Source organism: Dysidea avara, chromosome 3 (assembly GCF_963678975.1).
Source record: "Dysidea avara chromosome 3, odDysAvar1.4, whole genome shotgun sequence".
Lineage (NCBI taxonomy): Eukaryota > Metazoa > Porifera > Demospongiae > Dictyoceratida > Dysideidae > Dysidea > Dysidea avara.
The window spans coordinates 36,625,859-36,646,501 of NC_089274.1; the positions used below are offsets into that span (position 1 = coordinate 36,625,859).

Genomic DNA, 20,643 nt, shown 5'->3' on the forward strand with positions numbered 1-20,643 from the left:
GTGACCCTGTAGAGACATCAGCTAGAAGAAGTTACCTTGTAGAGAGTTCAGCTACAAAGAAACCATCATGTAGAGAGTTCAACTACAAACAAGTGATCCTGTAGAGACATCAGCTAGAAGAAGTTACCTTGTAGAGAGTTCAGCTTAGGCATGAGGCTATTATGCTCCAAAAATTGAGCATTATGCTTTTGAGCAGTGCTCAAAAAATCACCTATTATGCTTTTGAGAATTTCCCATTATTCCCAAAATTATGCCACCATAAAGGCATAATTGGCTAATAATGCCAGTTTTTTTTGCTGTAACAGGCTATTTTCATTGATGTTTAAGCTTCAAATAGTCTTGAACTCTTTAGCTGGTTGCTGTATTAGAGTATTTCATTTCAATGTGACTGCTTTATTACAGTAAATATTATTTAGTGACTGTTCTATTAGAGTTACTGACTGCTCTGTTAAAGTATCTCGATCTTTTTTAACGGAATTGTGCAATCTGCAGATTTTCCTACTGTTAAAGCTTTATAATCACCTCAAAATGCTAGCATAATTTTGATTCCCACACATACCTATTATGCCCAAAATTATGCCGGCATAATCGCCGCATCCCTAGTTCAGCTACAAAGAAACCATCATGTAGAGAGTTCAACTACAAACAAGTGACCCTGTAGAAAGATCAGCTAAAAGAAGTTACCTTGTAGATAGTTCAGCTACAAACAATTCACCCTGTAGAGAGATCAGCTAGAAGAAGTCACCTTGTAGAGTGTTCAGTTATAAAGAAACCACCGTGTAGAGTGTTCTGTAATAAATATATGTATTATATATATGTAGTAGTTGTAACATGGGCACGAGTGATTTGCCTGAAATATACACATGAGCACGAGGGCGCAGCCCGAGTGCGAGTGTGTATATTTCAGGTAAATCACAGGTGCCCATGTTACAACTAATATATTCCACTTGGGTAAAACACCTGCAAGTGTACATGGAAACTGCAGGGATGCTTTGCGAGTCTATTTATATGGGACCATGTGACTTTCGATTGTGGGTAACGTCCTAAGAGCAACGACAAGGCGCTGCTGAGAGGCCTAACGTAAGTGTATTGTCATGAGCATGCAGATCGCTTCGATTGTGGGTACGCAATTAAACACAGGAAGCCCAAATACGCGCTGAACAGCTCATAATGAAGCTTAAGTGCACTATAAAGTACTTACTATGCTACCCTTGAATAAACTAAAGCAGTGAATATGTTTACAGCGTTATAATGGCCTAGCCAATTAAGCGCCACGCCCAGTCACTACGCGTGTGTGACATCGCGCCAGGTGTCAAAACAGCAATGTAAAGATGATTCAACTACACTAAAGTACTTACTTTACTAGCCATGAATAAACTAAAGTAGTGAATACTATTAACACTAATGGCCAAATCAATTAAGCGCTACACCCAGTGTCTGAGGGACATCGCCACGTGACTATTGAATGTAACATGTTCAATATAAACTAACCTGTGACCTACTTCATTCAGTAAAACAATGAACTATCTTCTTCCCTAAGTCCATGATCTATGCCTTGGCTCACTTTACAAAAACTAAAACCCACTATCAATCTTGTGAAGTGTCGCTATATTAAAGGAGAGGAGATCACACAGTTTCATCAAAGAAATCAAATGATTTCTGAGAATGCTTGGAATGCATTAATGAGAATAGGAGGTAGTATGTAATAGTTATACCATGGCTGCAAAGGATTTTGCTGATATATACACCCAAAGCCCGAGGGCCGCAGGCCTGAGGGCTGCGGGTGTATATGTCAGCAAAATCCCAAGCAGCCATGGTACAAGTGATATATATCACTTGGGGCGTACTCACCTGATAGGTGAAAGAACTAATGAGAACTCATCCCATTTGTTTTATACAGTAGCATCTGAAGATCGATTGTGGTTTTAATAGTGTGGGCTAATAGCCATCAAAACGTTGTCCATACGTTAAAACGTCATTAATACGTTACTATGCTTCAACACACAATGTTAGAAAACTTGCGATTGTGGGATGGAGTTTATATTGTTATCATTTTTGTACTAAGTTAAGCCAACTAACTTCACTATTGGGACAGTAAGTAAGTTATTATATTAAGTTAAGTACTTAGAACTGTAAGTTACTAACCTATTTCAACGTAGCAGTAGTAGCTTTGCTGTTCCATGGTCTGTTCAAAGGCTGATACGTGGTGGGTAGAAATACGCATCCACAATCGCCCAAACAATTATTTTGTGCCTTCATTATCCTTTAGTAACAACCAACTACTCTATCTTAGCCTATGTACTAAGCTTAGCAACCTCTACAAAACCGAGTCCCACAACACAAAGCTCTATGTCGCTCAATATAACGAGTCAAAGCGCATCGATTCTTTGAACTGGCTGGGTATCAAAGTCATTGGCAAACCGCTTTCCCATGATATTTCCCGGGCAATATGCGAGTTAAACACCGAGCGGCGCCTTTGAATTCCCACGCTAAAGTGGTATATATACAAGTTATATCACTCCTAGGAGGGATATAACTTGTATATACTACCTCCTATTCTCGTTACTGCATTCCTGAGCACTGCTAGCAGTGCTATTATACCACTTATACACCTTCTCTTCCCTTTGAAGTGAGGTGTGAAAGTGGTATATATATAATTTGTATATTTACTGATAAAATCAGAAATATTTTAAGTAACATCTGCTTCATCTTTTCTTCTTCCTGTGGTAAAGAAAAAAAGATAGGTTAAAAAATCCCCAAAGCCGGCCTATGGCCAGCTTTGGGGTATACAAATACAAAAAGAAGTGAAATCTAATCAAAAACAGCTAAGCTGTAAAAAAAGGTGCGCCCCCCAAAAAGGCCATGGTGAAAAAAGATGTGAAATCCAAGGTGGCGGCCAAGAAATGGCTGTGATGGTAGGTTAATGGTAAAAAATGTTAATAACGACAATTCAGGTGAATTTTGTGCCAAGACCAAGTGGCACCAAATTCACCTGAATTGTCGCTATTAAAATTTTTACCATTAACCTACCATCACAGCCATTTCTTGGCCGCCACCTTGGATTTCACATCTTTTTTCACCATGGCCTTTTTGGTGGCCGCACCTTTTTTTACAGCTTAGCTGTTTTTGATTAGATTATATTATCTGTATAGCATGCTATGCAATAGTTTAGCTGGTTTAGTTCACATATGCAAAATAGTAATACTGTAATATATAGTACTGTTGATATGAACACACAATGAGGCACATTTATTTAGGATACTTTTGCCAGACTCAGAAACAACAGCATACAATAACCCAACCCACTTACTAATTCTGAAACTGATTAATGGATGACGTAGGCCAGAGCGATGGTCGGCATTATTAAGATCAATTGATGTAGCAGTAGAACCATCAACATCATCAAATTGATATTGTGCATATCCAACTGTCTCTATGCTACTCAATCTATAACGAGCATTACGTGGATGATAATATCCTATAATATCTCCTGACTGAACAAGTATTCTGTTATTACCAGTGAGAGGAATGTTTGCTTCTACATAAGTTAACCGAACAATGTGATTTTCATCAACTTGAACTTGAGCAATTTTACTATGAATTGTTGAATCCTGTGATGATGGTCTCCATACTTGTATGTAAGGGTAATTATTCCGATCTTTATCAGGTATTAACCTGACTCTGATTCCAGTTATTCTTGCATTACAATGAAAATTGAGATGTGGAACAATTCCTAATCTGTTATGATTCATTTCATACAAACCAATTCGCTGAACATTTACATTTTGTATACAGCTCTGTCCACCAACTGAATGTAAAATATACAGCAATTACAACCATAAACAGTAGGTGGTTACAAGCACAACAGATAACACCCAACTTATAAACAGTTTGTGATGCATAGTTAATTTCAAGTAACAAGACATGGACACTATTAAGGTGGCGCTGAAGTAATTATGTGAAGCCGTACAATGCCCATTTGTCACGATTAAAATTAGCCCACGCGCTTAATTAGCTATTTTAGGGTGGTGGAGAACCCCACTTGTGAACCATGCAGTCTATGTTTAAAGGGTTCTTATGATAGCCTGTAATGTTGTAGCCTAGCATGCCAAGTTTCGTGAAATCAACCGCTTTAATTTCGTGGTTATTAAACTCACTAACGAGCCGATTTTAAAAATAACTCACCCCAGAAACAACCTAGCGCTAAGTGGCCTTGGCTCTTATGGTTTCTCACCTTGTAGAACAACTCTATGGAATCCTTTTTAACGATAACAACGTGGAAATTGGTTAAAACGCAAACCCGCATTTTCAACATGTGATATCACGCCTGTCAACAGCGAATCACGAAAAATCGTTCCATAGCCCTGTAAAGAACCGCTTCACCAGTGCCTCTGCCAAATTTTGAAGGTCTATGGTACATAAATATGGAGTTTTTTCACGAAATGTGAGACAGCTTAACTGGTCAGAGCGTGCTCCGTAAAGCAGTAATCACGCGATGACAGCTGGTGTTGTTCGCTGTGAAGTTACCAGAGTTTTGACAAGGTGATGAAGTTAGTACGTGAATATTGTTACTTGTATCAGCAATAGTAGCCTGATAGTCTGATAGAGCTGGTTCTTTCAATATTTCGAAGCGCTTCGTGTTGTTCTATTAGTTTTCCGTGTTTTTTCGTGCATGGCCACAAACATGATGTTCCATTGGCCTGGTAAGGCTTCATTTGATTACTTCAGCGCCACCTTAAAAGATCAAGACACACGGTAGTGTGTCTTGTGGCCCAAGTATTCAGCGCCACACCGTGAGTATATTAACATGAAAAAAGAAAACACAATTTTCACACCTATGTAGCTCTGTGATCCCTTATCCAATTGGAACCAAAATTGCTGCAGAAGTGCTGGCCAGGTAGGGGAGTCTGCATACTAATTTTGAAGAAAATTGCTCCAGACACTTCCGAAATACAAGCGGCCAAATTTGTTTTTCTTCGTTTTTTCCCTACTTTTTGTATACTTTGCAAAATCCACCATAAAACACGAATGCATGCTCCAATCAGGCTGAAATTTGGTACACCTAAAGGGCTGATTACAGCGGATCTTAGTATCAAGTTTGGTAGGAATCAGGTGAATATTCACAGAATTATGACCGATTATTCGCATACAATAAGGTTGAAGGTCTGTCACGCCCACAGGGTATGAAGGAATGAGCTGAAAATTGCTATGTCGATGGAGTAACTATTATAGGAGTGCCTTTTTGTGGTTTGAAATGAATCCAGATAAAGGCCATCAAGATATGACACAAAATCCAACCTGTGTCACAATTACGTGATCAATTTTTATGAATAAAAAAGCTATTAGTTTTCACGCCTACCAGGCAAACTGTATAGAGCAATGGGCTGAAAATCGATATGTAGCTAGAATAATCATCATAAAAAGTTCTAGCAGTAGTATAGAAGAAGAATCGGATTACAAACCACTTAGTTATGATTTGAAAGCAAACTACATGTAGCAAAAGCAAGATCGGAATATTCTAATAGAATAGTCACCCTAATAGAGCATTCAGCTGCCGAGATACTATAATAGAACAATCACCACGCAACTACAAATAAATCGTTCTAGCAATTCAGACGATTACAAGTCACCCTGTAGGGAGATAAGCTTGAAACCAATTGATCCTGTTGAGAGTTTAGCCACAAACAAACCACCTTGTACAGAGTTCAGCTATACAAGCATTTAAGTCACCCTGTAGAGAGTTCAGCTACAAACACTGAAGCCACCCAAGAAAGTTCAGTCACAATCAAATCACCCTGAGTTCAGCTACAACAAAATACCCTGTCGAAATTTCAGCTTTAATCAAATCACCCTGTAGATAGATCATGCAGCTAAACACAAGTCACCCTGTAGAGAGATTAGCTAGAAATGATTTACCCTGCATGCAGAAAGATCGGCTAGAACCAAGTCATCATGTAGAGAGCTCAGCAACAAACAAATACCCTGTTAGATCAGCTAGAAACAAGTCACCCTGTAGAGAGATCAGCTAGAAAAAGTTACCTTGTAGTGTGGAGAGTTCAGCTACAAACAAATCACTCTGTAGAGAGTTCAAGATCAAGTTACCCTGCAAAGAGATTAGCTAGAAACAAGTTACATACCTTGTAGAGAGTTCAGCTACAAACAAATCACCCTGTAGAGAGTTCAGCTATAAACTTGAGAGATCAGCTAGAAATAAGTCACTCTGTAGACAGATCAGCTATAAACATGTCACCATGTAGAGAGTTCAGCTACAAGCAACTTACCTTGTTAGATAAGCTAGAAACAAGTCACCCTGTAGAGGTCAGCTAGAAACAGGTTACCCTGTAGAATTCAGCTTATAGAGATCAGCTACAAACAAGTCACACTGTAGAGAGATCAACTAAAAAAAGTTCCCTGTAGAGACATCAGCTAGAAATAAGTCATCCTGCAGAAAGATCAGCTAGAACCAAGTCACCATGAAGAGAGTTCATTCACAAACAAATCACCCAGTAGAGATTTCAGCTACAAATAAGTCACCCAGTAGAGAGATCAGCTAGAAACAAGTCACCGTGTAGAGAGATCAACTACAAATAAGTCACCCAGTAGAGAGATCAGCTAGAAACAAGTCACCCTGTAGAGACATCAGCTAGAAATAAGTCATCCTGAAGAAAGATCAGCTAGAACCAAGTCACCATGAAGAGAGTTCATTCACAAACAAATCACGCTATAGAGAGATCAGCTAGAAACAAGTCACCCTGTAGAGAGATGAGCTAAAGGAATTCACCTTGTAGAGAGTTCAGCTATAAATAAACCACCCTGTAGAGAGATCAGCTAGAAACAAGTCACCCAGTAGAGAGATCAGCTAGAAACAAGTCACCGTGTAGAGAGATCAACTACAAATAAGTCACCCAGTAGAGAGATCAGCTAGAAACAAGTCACCCTGTAGAGACATCAGCTAGAAATAAGTCATCCTGAAGAAAGATCAGCTAGAACCAAGTCACCATGAAGAGAGTTCATTCACAAACAAATCACGCTATAGAGAGATCAGCTAGAAACAAGTCACCCTGTAGAGAGATGAGCTAAAGGAATTCACCTTGTAGAGAGTTCAGCTATAAATAAACCACCCTGTAGAGAGATCAGCTAGAAACAAGTCACCCAGTAGAGAGATCAGCTAGAAACAAGTCATCGTGTAGAGAGATCAGCTACAAATAAGTCACCCAGTAGAGAGATCAGCTAGAAACAAGTCACCCTGTAGAGAGATCAGCTAGAAGAAATCACCTTGTATATAGTTAAACTATACAAAGAAACCACCTTGTAGAGAGTTCAGCTACAAACAAAGTTACCCTATAGGGAGATCAGTTAGAAACAAGTCACCCTGTACAGAGTTCAGCTACAAACAAATCACCCTGTAGAAAGTTTAGCTACAAACAGATCAGAGTTCTGCTAGAAACAAGTCAAGCTGTAGAGAGATCAGCTAGAAGAAGTTACCTTGTAGAGAGTTCAACTACAGAGAAATTACACTGTTGATGGTTCAGCCACAAACAAGTTACCCTATACAGAAATCAGTTAGAAACAAGTAACCCTGTAGAGTATTCAGCTTCAAACAAATCACCCTGTAGAGATTTCAGCTACACACAGATCACCCTGTAGAGAGTTCAGCTAGATACAAGTCTCCCTGTAGAGAGATCAGGTCACCCTGTAAAGAGATCAGCTAGAAGAAGTCACCTTGTAGAAAGTTCAGCTACAAAGAACCCACCCTGTAGAGAGCTCAGCTACAAACAGGTTACCCTATATAGACATCAGCTATAGTATGTTCACGTTGAGCTGAATCCTCAAAAACATATAATTACTCATGGATGCAATTACACACGATCTTGAAATTTGGCTCATTTTTAGTACTGCTTAACCCACTAAAAATGTTTTAAAATCTTTTTGTTCAAATGTTTGACATAATATTTATTGTCAGTCAAACTTTTCACAATACATTTCCTATGGGGAAGCCATATAAGTACAGTGTCCATTACAGCCCTTTCCTGAACTTGTAATGGAGCCAAACCGTACGTGTCTGTTGTTGATACCCTTGCTGTTACCAATAATCATCTGGTTGGCTGAAATGTTACTCCGTTGAGAAAAAAATCCGCTTTTAATTTTTAGCTGTTTTTCAGGATTCAGCTCAACATGAACATACTATAGAAACAAGTCTCCTTGTAGAGAATTCAGCTACAAACAAATCACCCTGTAGATATTTCAGCTACAAACAAATCACCCTGTAGAGAGATCAGCTAGAAACCAGTGACCTGTAGAGATTTCACCCTTTAGAGAGGTCAGCCAAACAAAGAAACCCTATAGAGAGATCAGATAGAAACAAATTACACTGTGCAGAGAGTTCAGCTACAAAGAAACTACCCTGTAGAGAGTTCAGCTACTATGTAAACAAGTTACAATTTGGTGCCGAATCCTAGAGAAACTTGGAGGAGGCAATGCAAATTCACCTGAATTGTCATAATTAAAATGTTTGCCATTAACCTACCATCACAGCCATTTCTTGGCCACCACCTTGTATTTCACATCTTTTTTCACCCTGGCCTTTTGGGGGACGCACATTAGTATTATATATAATTTGTACATTTACTGATAAAATAATTAGTTAAACTATTTAAAATCTGCTTCATCTTTTTCTTCTTCCTGTGGTAAAGAAAAAAAAATAGGTTTAAAAAGCCCCAAATCCGGCCATTGGCCAGCTTTGGGGTATACAGATACAAAAAGAAGTGATAGCTAATCCAAAACAGCCAAGCTGTAAAAAAAGGAGTGCGGCCCTCAAAAAGGTTATGGTGAAAAAAGATGTGAAATCCAAGGTGGCGGCCAAGAAATGGCTGTGATGGTAGGTTAATGGTAAAAATTTTAATACGACAATTCAGGTGAATTTTGTGCCAAGACCAAGCGGCACCAAATTCACCTGAATTGTTGTTATTAAAATTTTTACTATTAACCTACCATCACAGCCATTTCTTGGCCGCCACCTTGGATTTCACTAGGGCTCAGCAATACTGCCATTTTAGTATCATGATCGATACTAAAGCCACTATTCATGATATTGAATAGTTAATGATACTTATAAATAAGTCAATCATAGCTGGTGCCACATAGTGTATTGCTCAGCATTCCTGCAGGAAGTCCTTATAGGTGATAGCAAACTAGCCACTATCATCCTTGTTTCAGTAACAGTTATTGTAACACATGCTTTGTGGTTGTTATGGTATTCACACCTCTCTGCAGGGGTAACCAGATGGGTGGACTTTATCATTTACAAGGATTCTTAGCCAACTACTGCATAACAAATGGATTTTTAATGACAGTAATGTACAGGCGTGGTATCACGATAGTTAATAACAAAATATCGCGATATTGATACTTTCAAAATATCGCGATATATCGCTAAAACGGTAGTATCGCTCAGCCCTAGATTTCACATCTTTTTTGAGGGCCGCATTCTTTTTTTACAGCGGATTAGATAGCTATACACATTCATGTACTTACATTCATGTCCTACTTAATTATATTTTCAGGTTGTATTTATAATGGTATGTATTAAACCATTGATAATGTAATCTACATGGGTATCATATAGATAATGACAGTGGGCTAAATTACATGCATCACAACTTGTGCATACTAAAACTTTTGATTGTGGGTTACAATATAAGCAGTAAGTGCATGTCATAATGAAGTGTAGCTGAGTTGTAAATAAATCATAGCTGTGAATATATTGTAAAGAGTAATGGCTCAATCCATTGACAAAAGTATTGTTACACAATTGATCTACACAAATCAATATACACACACATTTCTTACCTCTTCTACACATGGTCTCACTGCCACTCCACCTTCCATTACTCTGACAGGTTCTAGTGTTACTACCAGTTAGCTCATAACCAGTGTTACATGTGAAACTACAAGTGTCTTCATAGGAAGGAACTCCATCATCTCCCAGTGAACAAGTGACCACTGCATTATTATGATCAGTGAGTGATGGACAAGCAACTGCAAATTATAACAAAAGTAACATAATATTATACATTTGTAAACTGCAATTCTCAGTGTATATGTAATAGTTGTAACACGGGAATGAGGGCTTTGCCTGATATGTATGCCCGACTGCCCGAGGGCCGAGGGCATGCATATCAGGCAAAGCCCGAATGCCCCGTGTTACAACTAATATGTAACACTTATCAGGCTGATAGCCTGTACAGGGCAATCAGTCTCCCCAGCCAATATGAGTGCAGCCACTGGATGTATTATATAGGCATACCTAAAATTTTCGATTATGGATCAGTAGTTAGTACGTTCTGGTTACGTTCAGCTACGATGAACGGACATATCCTAGAGATACCACGGAGAATTTCAGTTATGCGAGTTTAATGTTTTAATCAGTGCTATTGAATCGTTTATGGAATAATGAAGGAGTTTACAAAAGGCCTAGATAGGTAAGCTTGCTTGTAGAGTGGTTACTCCGTGCAGAGTGGTACCTTCATAATGGGAGCGTGTCCATACTCGAAAACGTGCGGAAATGATTGGTGAATAAGCTACAGCAGCTAGTTTTCACCTTATCCCAATGTTTTTCAACTAGTAGGGTCGCGAGGATAACAAAATGCTCTCCGTCTGAGTGGTTTTCAGGGTGAAATCCAAGTCGTACATCCTAATCATGTGAGTATTAATTGATCCTCACAATCGATTTTGGCATCAACATCTATATAATCACTGCCCAGTTGTAGCCCAGTCTACATTTCGTATGTAGCCTGGCTGGCTGGGCTACATACGAAATGTAGCCAGTGTGAAAGTGTTACATACAAAATGTAGCCCGGACGGTTCCTTTAATCTGAGATGTGAAAGTGTTACATATAAATATGTAACACTTTCACACCTCAGATCAAAGGAGCCCCCCCGGGCTACATTACATATGTAGCCCAGCCAGCCGGGCAACATACGAAATGTAGCTGGACTACAACTGGGCAGTGATTATATAGACGTTGATGCCAAAATCAATTGTGGGGATCGATCAATACTCACGTGATAAGGATGCACGACTTGGATTTCGCAATGAAAACCACTCAGATGGAGAGCATTTTGTTATCCTCACCATCCTACAAGTTAAAAAATGTTGGACTAAGGTGAGAACTAGTACTATATAGCTTATTCACCGATTGTTTCTGCACATTTTCAAATACAGACATGCCCCCATCACAAAGCTACCACTCTGCATGGAGTAACCAAAGCTTACCTATCTAGGTCTTCAGAGAACTCTGTAGTTTTCCATAAATGATTCAATAGCTCTGATTAAAACATTAAACTCACGTAACTGAAATTCTCTGTGATATTTCTACGATATATCTGTTCATTGTAACCGAACGTAACCAGAACGCACTAGCTACTGACCCATAATCGAAAATTTAAGGTTTGCATATATAATACAACCACTGGCTGCACTTGTATTGGCTTGGGTAATTATCACCCTGTACAGGCTATCAGCCTGATAAGTGTTACATATTAATTGTAACATGGGGCATTCGGGCTTTGTCTGATATGCATGCCCTCATGCCCATGTTACAACTATTACATATGTATCAAGACACACGGTAGTGTGTCGTGCGGCCCAAGAAGCCGGCGCGTAACACCCGTGAGTATATTGACAGGAAGAAAGAAAACGCAATTTTCGCACCTCCGTAGCTCTGTGCTTCCTTGATGAAACAAGACGATTTTTGCTGTCAACTGCAGCAAAAATCGTCTGGAATGTAGAGTGCCCCCCAACTGCAGCACTCTACATTCCAAATTTGAGCGAAATCGCTTCGAGCGTTCCCGAGATATGCGACTTCAAAAATTGGCTGAGTTTCTTCGTTTTTTTTTTCTTCTTCTTCTTATTTTTCTTTTTCTTGTCGCACACTTACAAAAACTGCTATAAAACTCGAACGCGTTATCCGATTGCCTTGAAATTTGGCACACAGAAGGGGGGTATAAAGGCGCATCTCGGTACCAACTTTGGCTGGAATACCATAAACAGACAAAGAGTTATGAGCAATTATGCACGAAAAATAACACCAATATGTTGTCACGCCTACAGGGTAAACCGCGTATGGGAAGAAGCTGAAAATCGGTGGGTGAATAGGTTAACTATTGAACCTCAAACCTTTTGTTGTTTGAAAGAAATCGAGCTAAAAACCAGGAAGATACAGCGAAAAAATCAACAGTGTGTAACAATTACGCAATCGAGATTAGCTAATTTTTAATATTTTAATTTTATTATTATTATTATTATTATGCTTGCCACGCCTACCAGGTAAACCGCTTGGGGTAATGCTTTCAAAATCGCTGTACAGATGGAGTTATCATCTTAGAAAGGCTCTTCAATGGTGTAGAAGAATCAGACTTAAAGTCACGGAGTTATAACACGAAATCCAACTTGGTGTAGCAAGTGCGAGATCGAGATACTCTAATAGAGCAGTCATCCTAATAGAGCAGTCACCCTGAACAGAATTCAAGAGATCAGTTAGAAATAAGTAACCTGTATAGAGATCAGCTACAAACAAATCACCCTGTAGAGAGTTCAGCTACAAACAATTCACCCTGTTAAAACATCAGTTAGAAGAAGATTTCTTGTAGAGAGTTCAGATACAAACAAATCACCCTGTTGAAAGATCAGCTAGAAGATGTCACCTTGTAGATACCTCAGTTACAAAGAAACCACCATGTAGAGAATTCAGCTACAAACTAGTGACCCTGTAGATACATCAGCTAGAAGAAGTTACCTTGTAGAGAGTTCAGCTACAAAGAAACCATTCTGTAAAGAGCTCAGCTGCAAACAAATCACCTATACAGAATTCAGCTACAAACAAATCGCCCTGTAGAAAGATCAGCTAGAAGAAGTTACCTTGTAGGGATTTCAGCTACAAACAAATCACCCTGTAGAGAGTTCAGCTACAAAGAAACCATTCTGTAAAGAGCTCAGCTGCAAACAAATCACTTGTACAGAATTCAGCTACAAACAAATCACCCTGTAGAGAGATCAGCTAGAAGAAGTTACCTTGTAGATAGTTCAGCTACAAACAAATCATCCTGTAGAGAGATCAGCTAGAAGAAGTTACCTTGTAGATAGTTCAGCTACAAACAATTCACCCTGTACAGAGCTCAGTTAAAAGAGGTTTCCTTGTAAAAAGTTCAGCTACAAACAAATCACCCTGTAGAGAGATAAGTAAGAAGAAGTTACCTTGTAGATCGTTCTGCTACAAACAATTCACCCTGTAAAGAGATCAGCTAGAAGAAGTTACCTTGTAGAGAGTTCAGCTACAAAGAAACCATCATGTAGAGAATTCAGCCGCAAACAAATCATGTATAGAGAGTTCAGCTACAAACAAATCTCCCTGTAGAGAGATCAGCTAGAAGAAGTTTCCTTGTAGAGAGTTCTGCTACAAACAAATCACCCTGTAGAAAGATCAGCTAGAAGAAATCACCTGGTAGAGAGTTCAGCTTCAAAGAAACAATCATGTGAGAGTTCAGGTACAAACAAATTGTCCTGTAGAGAGATCAGCTAGAAGAAGTTACCTTGTAGAGAGTTCAGCTACAAAGAAACCATCATGTAGATAGTTCAGGTACAAACAAATCACCCTGTAGAAAGATCAGCTATAGAAGAAATCACCTTGTAGAGAGTTCAGCTACAAAGAATCTATCGTGTAGAGAGTTTAACTACAAACAAATCACCCTGTAGAAAGATCAGCTATAGAAGAAATCACCTTGTAGAGAGTTCAGCTACAAAGAAACCATCATGTAGAGAGTTCAGCTACAAACAAATCGGCCTGTAGAGAGATCAGCTAGAAGAAATCACCTTGTAGAGAGTTCAGCTACAAAGAAACAATCATGTAGAGAGTTCAGCTGCAAACAAATCACCTGTAGAGAGTTCAGCTAGAAACAAGCCACCCTGTAGAGAGATCAGCTAGAAACAAGTCACCTTGTAGAGAGTTCAGCTAGAAGAAGTCACATTGTAGAGCTACAAAGAAACTACCATGTAGAGTTCAGCTGCAAACAAATCACCCTGTAGAGAACTCAGCTACAAACAAATCGCCCTGTAGAAAGATTAGCTAGAAGAAGTTACCTTATAGGGAGTTCAGCTATGAACAGATCACCCTGTAGAGAGTTCAGCTACAAACAAATCACCCTGTAGAGAGTTAAGTTACAAAGAAACCACCATGTAGAGAATTCAGCTGCAAAAAAAATCAATCACTCTGTAGAGAGTTCAGCTAGAAGAAGTCACCTTGTAGAGAGTTAAGCTGCAAATAAATCACCCTGTAGAGAATTCAGCTACAAACAAATCACCCTGTAGAAAGATCAGCTAGAAGAAGTTACCTTGTAGAGAGTTCAGCTACAAAGAAACCACCATGTAGAGAGTTCAGCTGCAAACAAATCACCTGTAGAGAGTTCAGCTAGAAACAAGTCACCCTGTAGAGAGATCAGCTAAAAACAAGTCACCCTGTAGAGAGTTCAGCTAGAAGAAGTCACATTGTAGAGAGTTCAGCTACAAAGAAACTACCACGTAGAGAATCCAGCTGCAAACAAATCATCCTGTAGAGAGTTCAGCTAGAAGAAGTCACATTGTAGAGAGTTCAGCTACAAAGAAACTACCACGTAGAGAATCCAGCTGCAAACAAATCATCCTGTAGAGAGTTCAGCTAGAAGAAGTCACCTTTTAGAGAGTTCAGCTACAAAGCAACCACCATGTAAAGAGTTCAGCTGCAAAAAACTCAATTACCTTGTAGAAAGATCGGCTAGAAGAAGTTACCTTGTAGAGAGTTCAGCTACAAAGAAACCACCATGTAGAGAGTTCAGCTGCAAACAAATCACCTGTAGAGAGTTCAGCTAGAAACAAGTCACCCTGTAGAGAGTTCAGCTAGAAGAAGTCACATTGTAGAGAGTTCAGCTACAATGAAACTCCCATGTAGAGAGTTCAGCTGCAAACAAATCACCCTGTAGAGAACTCAGCTACAAACAAATATGCAGTGAAAAAGATCAGCTAGAAGAAGTTACCTTGTAGAGAGTTCAGCTACAACGAAACCACCATGTAGAGAGTTCAGCTACAAACAAATCACCTGTAGAGAGTTCAGCTAGAAACAAGTCACCCTGTAGAGAGATCAGCTAGAAACAAGTCACCTTGTAGAGAGTTCAGCTAGAAGAAGTCACATTGTAGAGAGTTCAGCTACAAAGAAACCACCATTTAGAGAGTTCAGCTGCAAACAAATCACCCAGTAGAAAGTTCAGCTATGAACAGATCACCCTGTTGAGAGTTCAGTTAGAAACAAGGAATCCTGTAGAGAGATCACCTAGAAGTATCGCCTTGTAGAGTTCAGCTACAAACAAATCACCTGTAGAGAGTTCAGCTACAAACATATCACCCTGTAGAGAGATCAGCTAGAAGAAGTTACCTTGTAGGGATTTCAGCTACAAACAAATCACCCTGTAGAGAGTTCAGCTACAAAGAAACTATTCTGTAAAGAGCTCAGCTGCAAACAAATCACTTGTACAGAATTCAGCTACAAACAAATCGCCCTGTAGAGAGATCAGCTAGAAGAAATTACCTTGTAGATAGTTCAGCTACAAACAAATCACCCTGTAGAAAGATCAGTTAGAAGAAGTTACCTTGGAGAAAGTTCAGCTACAAAGAAACCATTTTGTAAAGAGCTCAGCTGCAAACAAATCACCTGTACAGAATTCAACTACGAACAAATCACCCTGTAGAGATCAGCTATAAGAAGTTACCTTGTAGATAGTTCAGCTACAAACAAACCTCCCTGTAGAGAGATCAGCTAGAAGAAATTACCTTGTAGAGAGTTCAGCTACAAAGAAACCACCATGTAGAGAGTTCAGCTGCAAAGAAATCACCCTGTAGAAAATTCTGCCAGAAACAAATTGCCCTGTAGAAAGATCAGTTAGAAGAAGTTACCTTTTAGAGAGTTCAGCTACAAAGAAACCATTCTGTAAAGAGCTCAGCTGCAAACAAATCACCTATACAAAATTCAGCTACAAACACATCACCCTGTAGAGAGATCAGCTAGAAGAAGTTACCTTGTAGATCGTTCAGCTACAAACAATTCACCCTGTAGAGAGAGCAATTAGAAGAAGTCACCTTGTAGAGTGTTCAGTTACAAAGAAACCACCATGGAGATTTCTGTAATCAATATATGTGACCGGATTTGCGAAAAGGGGTCTTCCACACACATCCAATTCCGTAAATGTTGGAGACCATAACTCAGTGTTCAAGTAACATATTAACCTGAACATTTCACCATGTATTCAGTTATAGTGGTGCTCACCACTGCCCAAATATCAAGGCAATAGCTCTTTCCAATCTGAAGTTATCAATTGTCAAAGTTGGCAAATTGGACCCCTTTTCGCAAATCCGGTCACATATGTATTATACAGTATATATAATTTGTACATTTACTGATAAAATATTTAAAGTACATCTACTTCATCTTTTCTTCTTCCTGTAGTAAAGAAAAAAACATAGGTTAAAAAAGTCCCAAAGCTGGCCATAGGCCGGCTTTGGGGTATACAAATACAAAAAGAAATGAAATCTAATCCAAAACAGCCAAGCTGTAAAAAAAGTGTGCGGCCCTCAGAAAGGCTATGGTGAAAAAAGATGTGAAATCCAAGGTGGCGGCCAAGAAATGGCTGTGATGGTAGGTTAGTGGTAAAAATTTTAATAACGACAATTCAGGTGAATTTTTGTGAAGCGGCACAAAAATTCACCTGAATTGTCATTATTAAAATTTTTACCACTAACCTACCATCACAGCCATTTCTTGGCCGCCACCTTGGATTTCACATCTTTTTTCACCATAGCCTTTCTGAGGGCCGCACACTTTTTTTACAGCTTGGCTGTTTTGGATTAGATCTAACTGAAGTCTAGACAATATGATGCATATTCTGATGTATTACATTTCCTATAGAATTGCACTGCTATATGCAAAGCTAGACTTTCAAATTATTGTGTTGGTACGTGTGAAACATGTTATAAATGTTGGGTACGTACATATGGCTGTCATGTTCACCCATGTTGGTAGGTATTACCATTATACATGTAGAAAGATGCTTACGGAGATAAAACTAGTGAATGCTAAGCTGTCTTTTATAGATAAAGGGAGCAGGAAAATCAAGCACTTTTCCATTAAGTGTGACATGAACTGTTGGTATTTTTATACCTGCTATGTGTTGAGGTACTCATTAGAGCAGCTAACTTCAAAAGTTACTCTATCAGAACAATTCCATTTACAAAATATTTCCTACAGCATACTGTTGCATACTCATACAATAATAATATACCATAGAGTCGGGTTGTTAAGTACATATATCTATTAAGTGCATATTACTTGTTAAGCACATACACATTTCTTGTGAATAACCTGGCTGATAAGTGTACATGGTAAAATCCAAGACTGATGAGACATTAATTTTCCAGCTTTTCTAGCTTTGTCGCATGTTCAGCCTTGCAACAAAGCTAGAAAATTTATGTATCCTCAAGCACTTACATTTCCCATAAGGTCTCCCTTCACTATGTATATACAGCAAATCAACCATCTGGATTGCAATGTTCTTGCTCATCATGAAGAATTTCACCCAGAAATGGAGTCAAATATCCTTATACATTGGCGTGGTGACCTATTAGCTAATCTATTACAACGTAGTAATTCCTTGTTAAGCACACCATAATTGTTTATTAGGGATTTGCACCTAACAGATAGTATGATTTTACAAAAATTTTTCTCCGAAAATTATAAGTGTATGCACATATGCATAACAACCCAACTCTACAGTATGTACATTAGGGTCAGAAACCGTATATGAATTCAGCACAGCTCTACTCTACATGGAAAGCACACCTCTTCTACACATAGCTTCAGTCCCACTCCAGCTTCCATCACTCTGACAGATCCTAGTGTCAATATCAGTTAGCACATAACCAGTGTTACATGTAAAACTACAAGTGTCTTCAAAGGTTGGAACTCCATCATCTCGCAGTGAACAAGTCATCACTCCATTGTTAGGATCAGTAAGTGATAGACAAGTAACTACTGCAAGTTACAATAAAATTTATTATTGTACATACATACATAAATACATACATACGAAAACAGTAATGTAAACTGGCACATTATTACAGTAACAAGAACTATGGGATACCAGCAGGCATTATGAGTCATGCATGTGAATCTTCAAGGGAGTAGGGTAACAGCATCAAAATTATTTTTAATTGTTGATTTGCATGCTAGACTCAGAGGCGTAGGGAGGGGGGGGTTCAAAGGGGTTCAGGAACCCCCCTGTAAAATTTAGACATCTGCAAGCAGGATCCTAACACCATTTAGTGTGGCAGGACCAAATGAGTGAGTAATATAGCAGCACAACAATTGATAAAGCTTGCATTCATCTCTCAGGGAAGGATTTACAGAAGTAACATGAACTCTCTTCAAAACTTAAGATCGATACACTCTAATAGAGCAGTCAGGTATACTCTAATAGAACATGCATGTAAATATCCCTATCCATATGAAGACATTCTAATATTAAATCTAAAACTGAGCATGATCTAATACTGCTGTAGCTTTAGTGTGCAGTATTTTAAGATATAGAACTCCAGTAATTTATCATTTTTATTGTAAGTCATGACATTTGTATCAGTGGATAGTATGGTTCCTATACCAGTGAGATAACTATCACTTACAGATTACTATATGTGTCTCTATGTGTTATGTTGTCTGTTTCCACTAGGTAATTTTATCTAGTACAACATCATCTCAGAGGCACTTATATGCATTATAATTAATGCACTTTTTGTATAAAATATAGCAATTTGCTGAGTTTTGATTCATTGAAATACTGAAAGTCTCAGCGGCTGGGGGCTGTTCCCCCAGACCCCTGCTTCTGGTAACTCAATATTGCTGTTGAAACCCCCGTCCAAAAAATCCTAGTTACGTCCCTGTAGACTGAAGGAAACAAGTTACTTACTTGTGAGACACAGATAAACATATACCATGATACCACTTAATCAGTGGAAAGAGGACACAGTAGAGTATATCAACTTACCATCAACTGCAAAAACATTGATAGTCTGACTATCACTTCCAATAGGATTAGTCACAGTACATGTGTATGTTCCACTATCACTTGTAGTAATACTATTAATTGTATAAACACTACGGAACTCTGCATTAGTACTGTCATGGTTAACTGTATTCAAAGTAGGAGATGAAATTACTGGAGTACCATCCTTCATCCAGGTGAATGTGTCTGGGGGAGAACCTCGTGAGGTACAGGACAACATATAGGTGCCACGAATAGCCACTGTTACATTAGATGATGATGGAGGGTCTATCACTGGAGCAGCTGTGTGTATGAAGTTAGTTAACAACAATTAACCACACTATAAAGTGACTTACTTCTCACAGGTAAGTACACACCCACCCTCACAGTCTGGTCCACCATACTACTGTTCCTTATCGTACAAGTGTAAACACCTTCTTCATTAGCAGTAAAGGTATTAGAACACAATTCTAGATTAATAATTCCAATGAAATTAGCAATGTTAGCTCCAAGTGGTTGCACCACAGGTCCATCACATGCACCATGAGATAAATGAACACCATTAAAGGAAATGTGACCCAACTCTTCATTACTGTTACCACTAGGTCCTAATCCAGTCACACAACGAAACAGTATGCCAGGTGCATGAATAGAATTCCATCTAATAGCAGAATAGTCATCAACAATCATACTAGAGACAACAGTATTAGATGCAGCAGTTCTCGCCCCACCGACAACTTCAACTCCTAATAGGTATTACATATTATGTATTAAAACATATGATAGTGTTTCCTGCAGCATAAGAAGCCATAGGAAATTGTTTCTATCATGAAAAATTAAAATTTCCTATTATGAGTACAGAGATCATGCTTCCTCCCTTACTTAATGGTGGAATTTCCCCTTGAGCTGAGAGGCCATATGCTACAGGTCACCCTGATATATATATATATATATATATACATCATCAAAGTGATATTATTTTTCATATCATTCCACACCAAAAACTTGCATAAATTTAAATATGTGATGTGGTCAGACAAAACCTGTCTTGTAGCTTTTCAAGTTAGTACAATTTGACAATTGATAACTTGTCTTGTAAATAAGGTAGCACCTTGACACTTAGGCAGTAAATAGCACTATGATGTGGCCCAGCTTCAACTAAAGGCTTCAATTATCAAATTTGGAAATCTGATTATATCAAATTTGGAAATCTGGAAAGGCTACAAGACTGGTTTTGATATTGCATTCAGGGGTGGCTCCAGGGAGTTTCTGGGGTTTCCAGAAAGCAGTCAAGTGTATTCAAGTATAGTTAAAATATATTTTGCATTGATTTGCAAAAGCACAAGACATTCAGATCGAGATACTCAAATAGGCTATTTTTAAATGCATATTACAATGATAACACTCATTTTCAAGCAAATTTGCTTGTTGTAGGTTCACTTTGCCATGACTTAATCTCTACAAGGGTAACCAATGTGTTGATAAGTATCCAATCTATTCATGTTAACACGTTTATTTGGAAACCCT

General features: G+C 38.6%; 1 protein-coding gene across 1 annotated transcript in view; it reads right to left on the reverse strand.

Annotated features, from left to right (window-relative positions):
- LOC136248481 (sushi, von Willebrand factor type A, EGF and pentraxin domain-containing protein 1-like) overlaps window positions 1–20,643 on the reverse strand; it is a 129,571-nt gene that overhangs the window by 105,220 nt on the left and 3,708 nt on the right. Inside the window, exons 5-9 of the mRNA XM_066040259.1 lie at window positions 19,473–19,862; window positions 19,120–19,419; window positions 17,919–18,110; window positions 9,850–10,038; window positions 3,311–3,808 (exon numbers count right to left, since the gene is read on the reverse strand). Coding sequence (XP_065896331.1) covers window positions 3,311–3,808; window positions 9,850–10,038; window positions 17,919–18,110; window positions 19,120–19,419; window positions 19,473–19,862 — 1,569 coding nt within the window. The remainder of the gene's footprint in view (window positions 1–3,310; window positions 3,809–9,849; window positions 10,039–17,918; window positions 18,111–19,119; window positions 19,420–19,472; window positions 19,863–20,643) is intronic.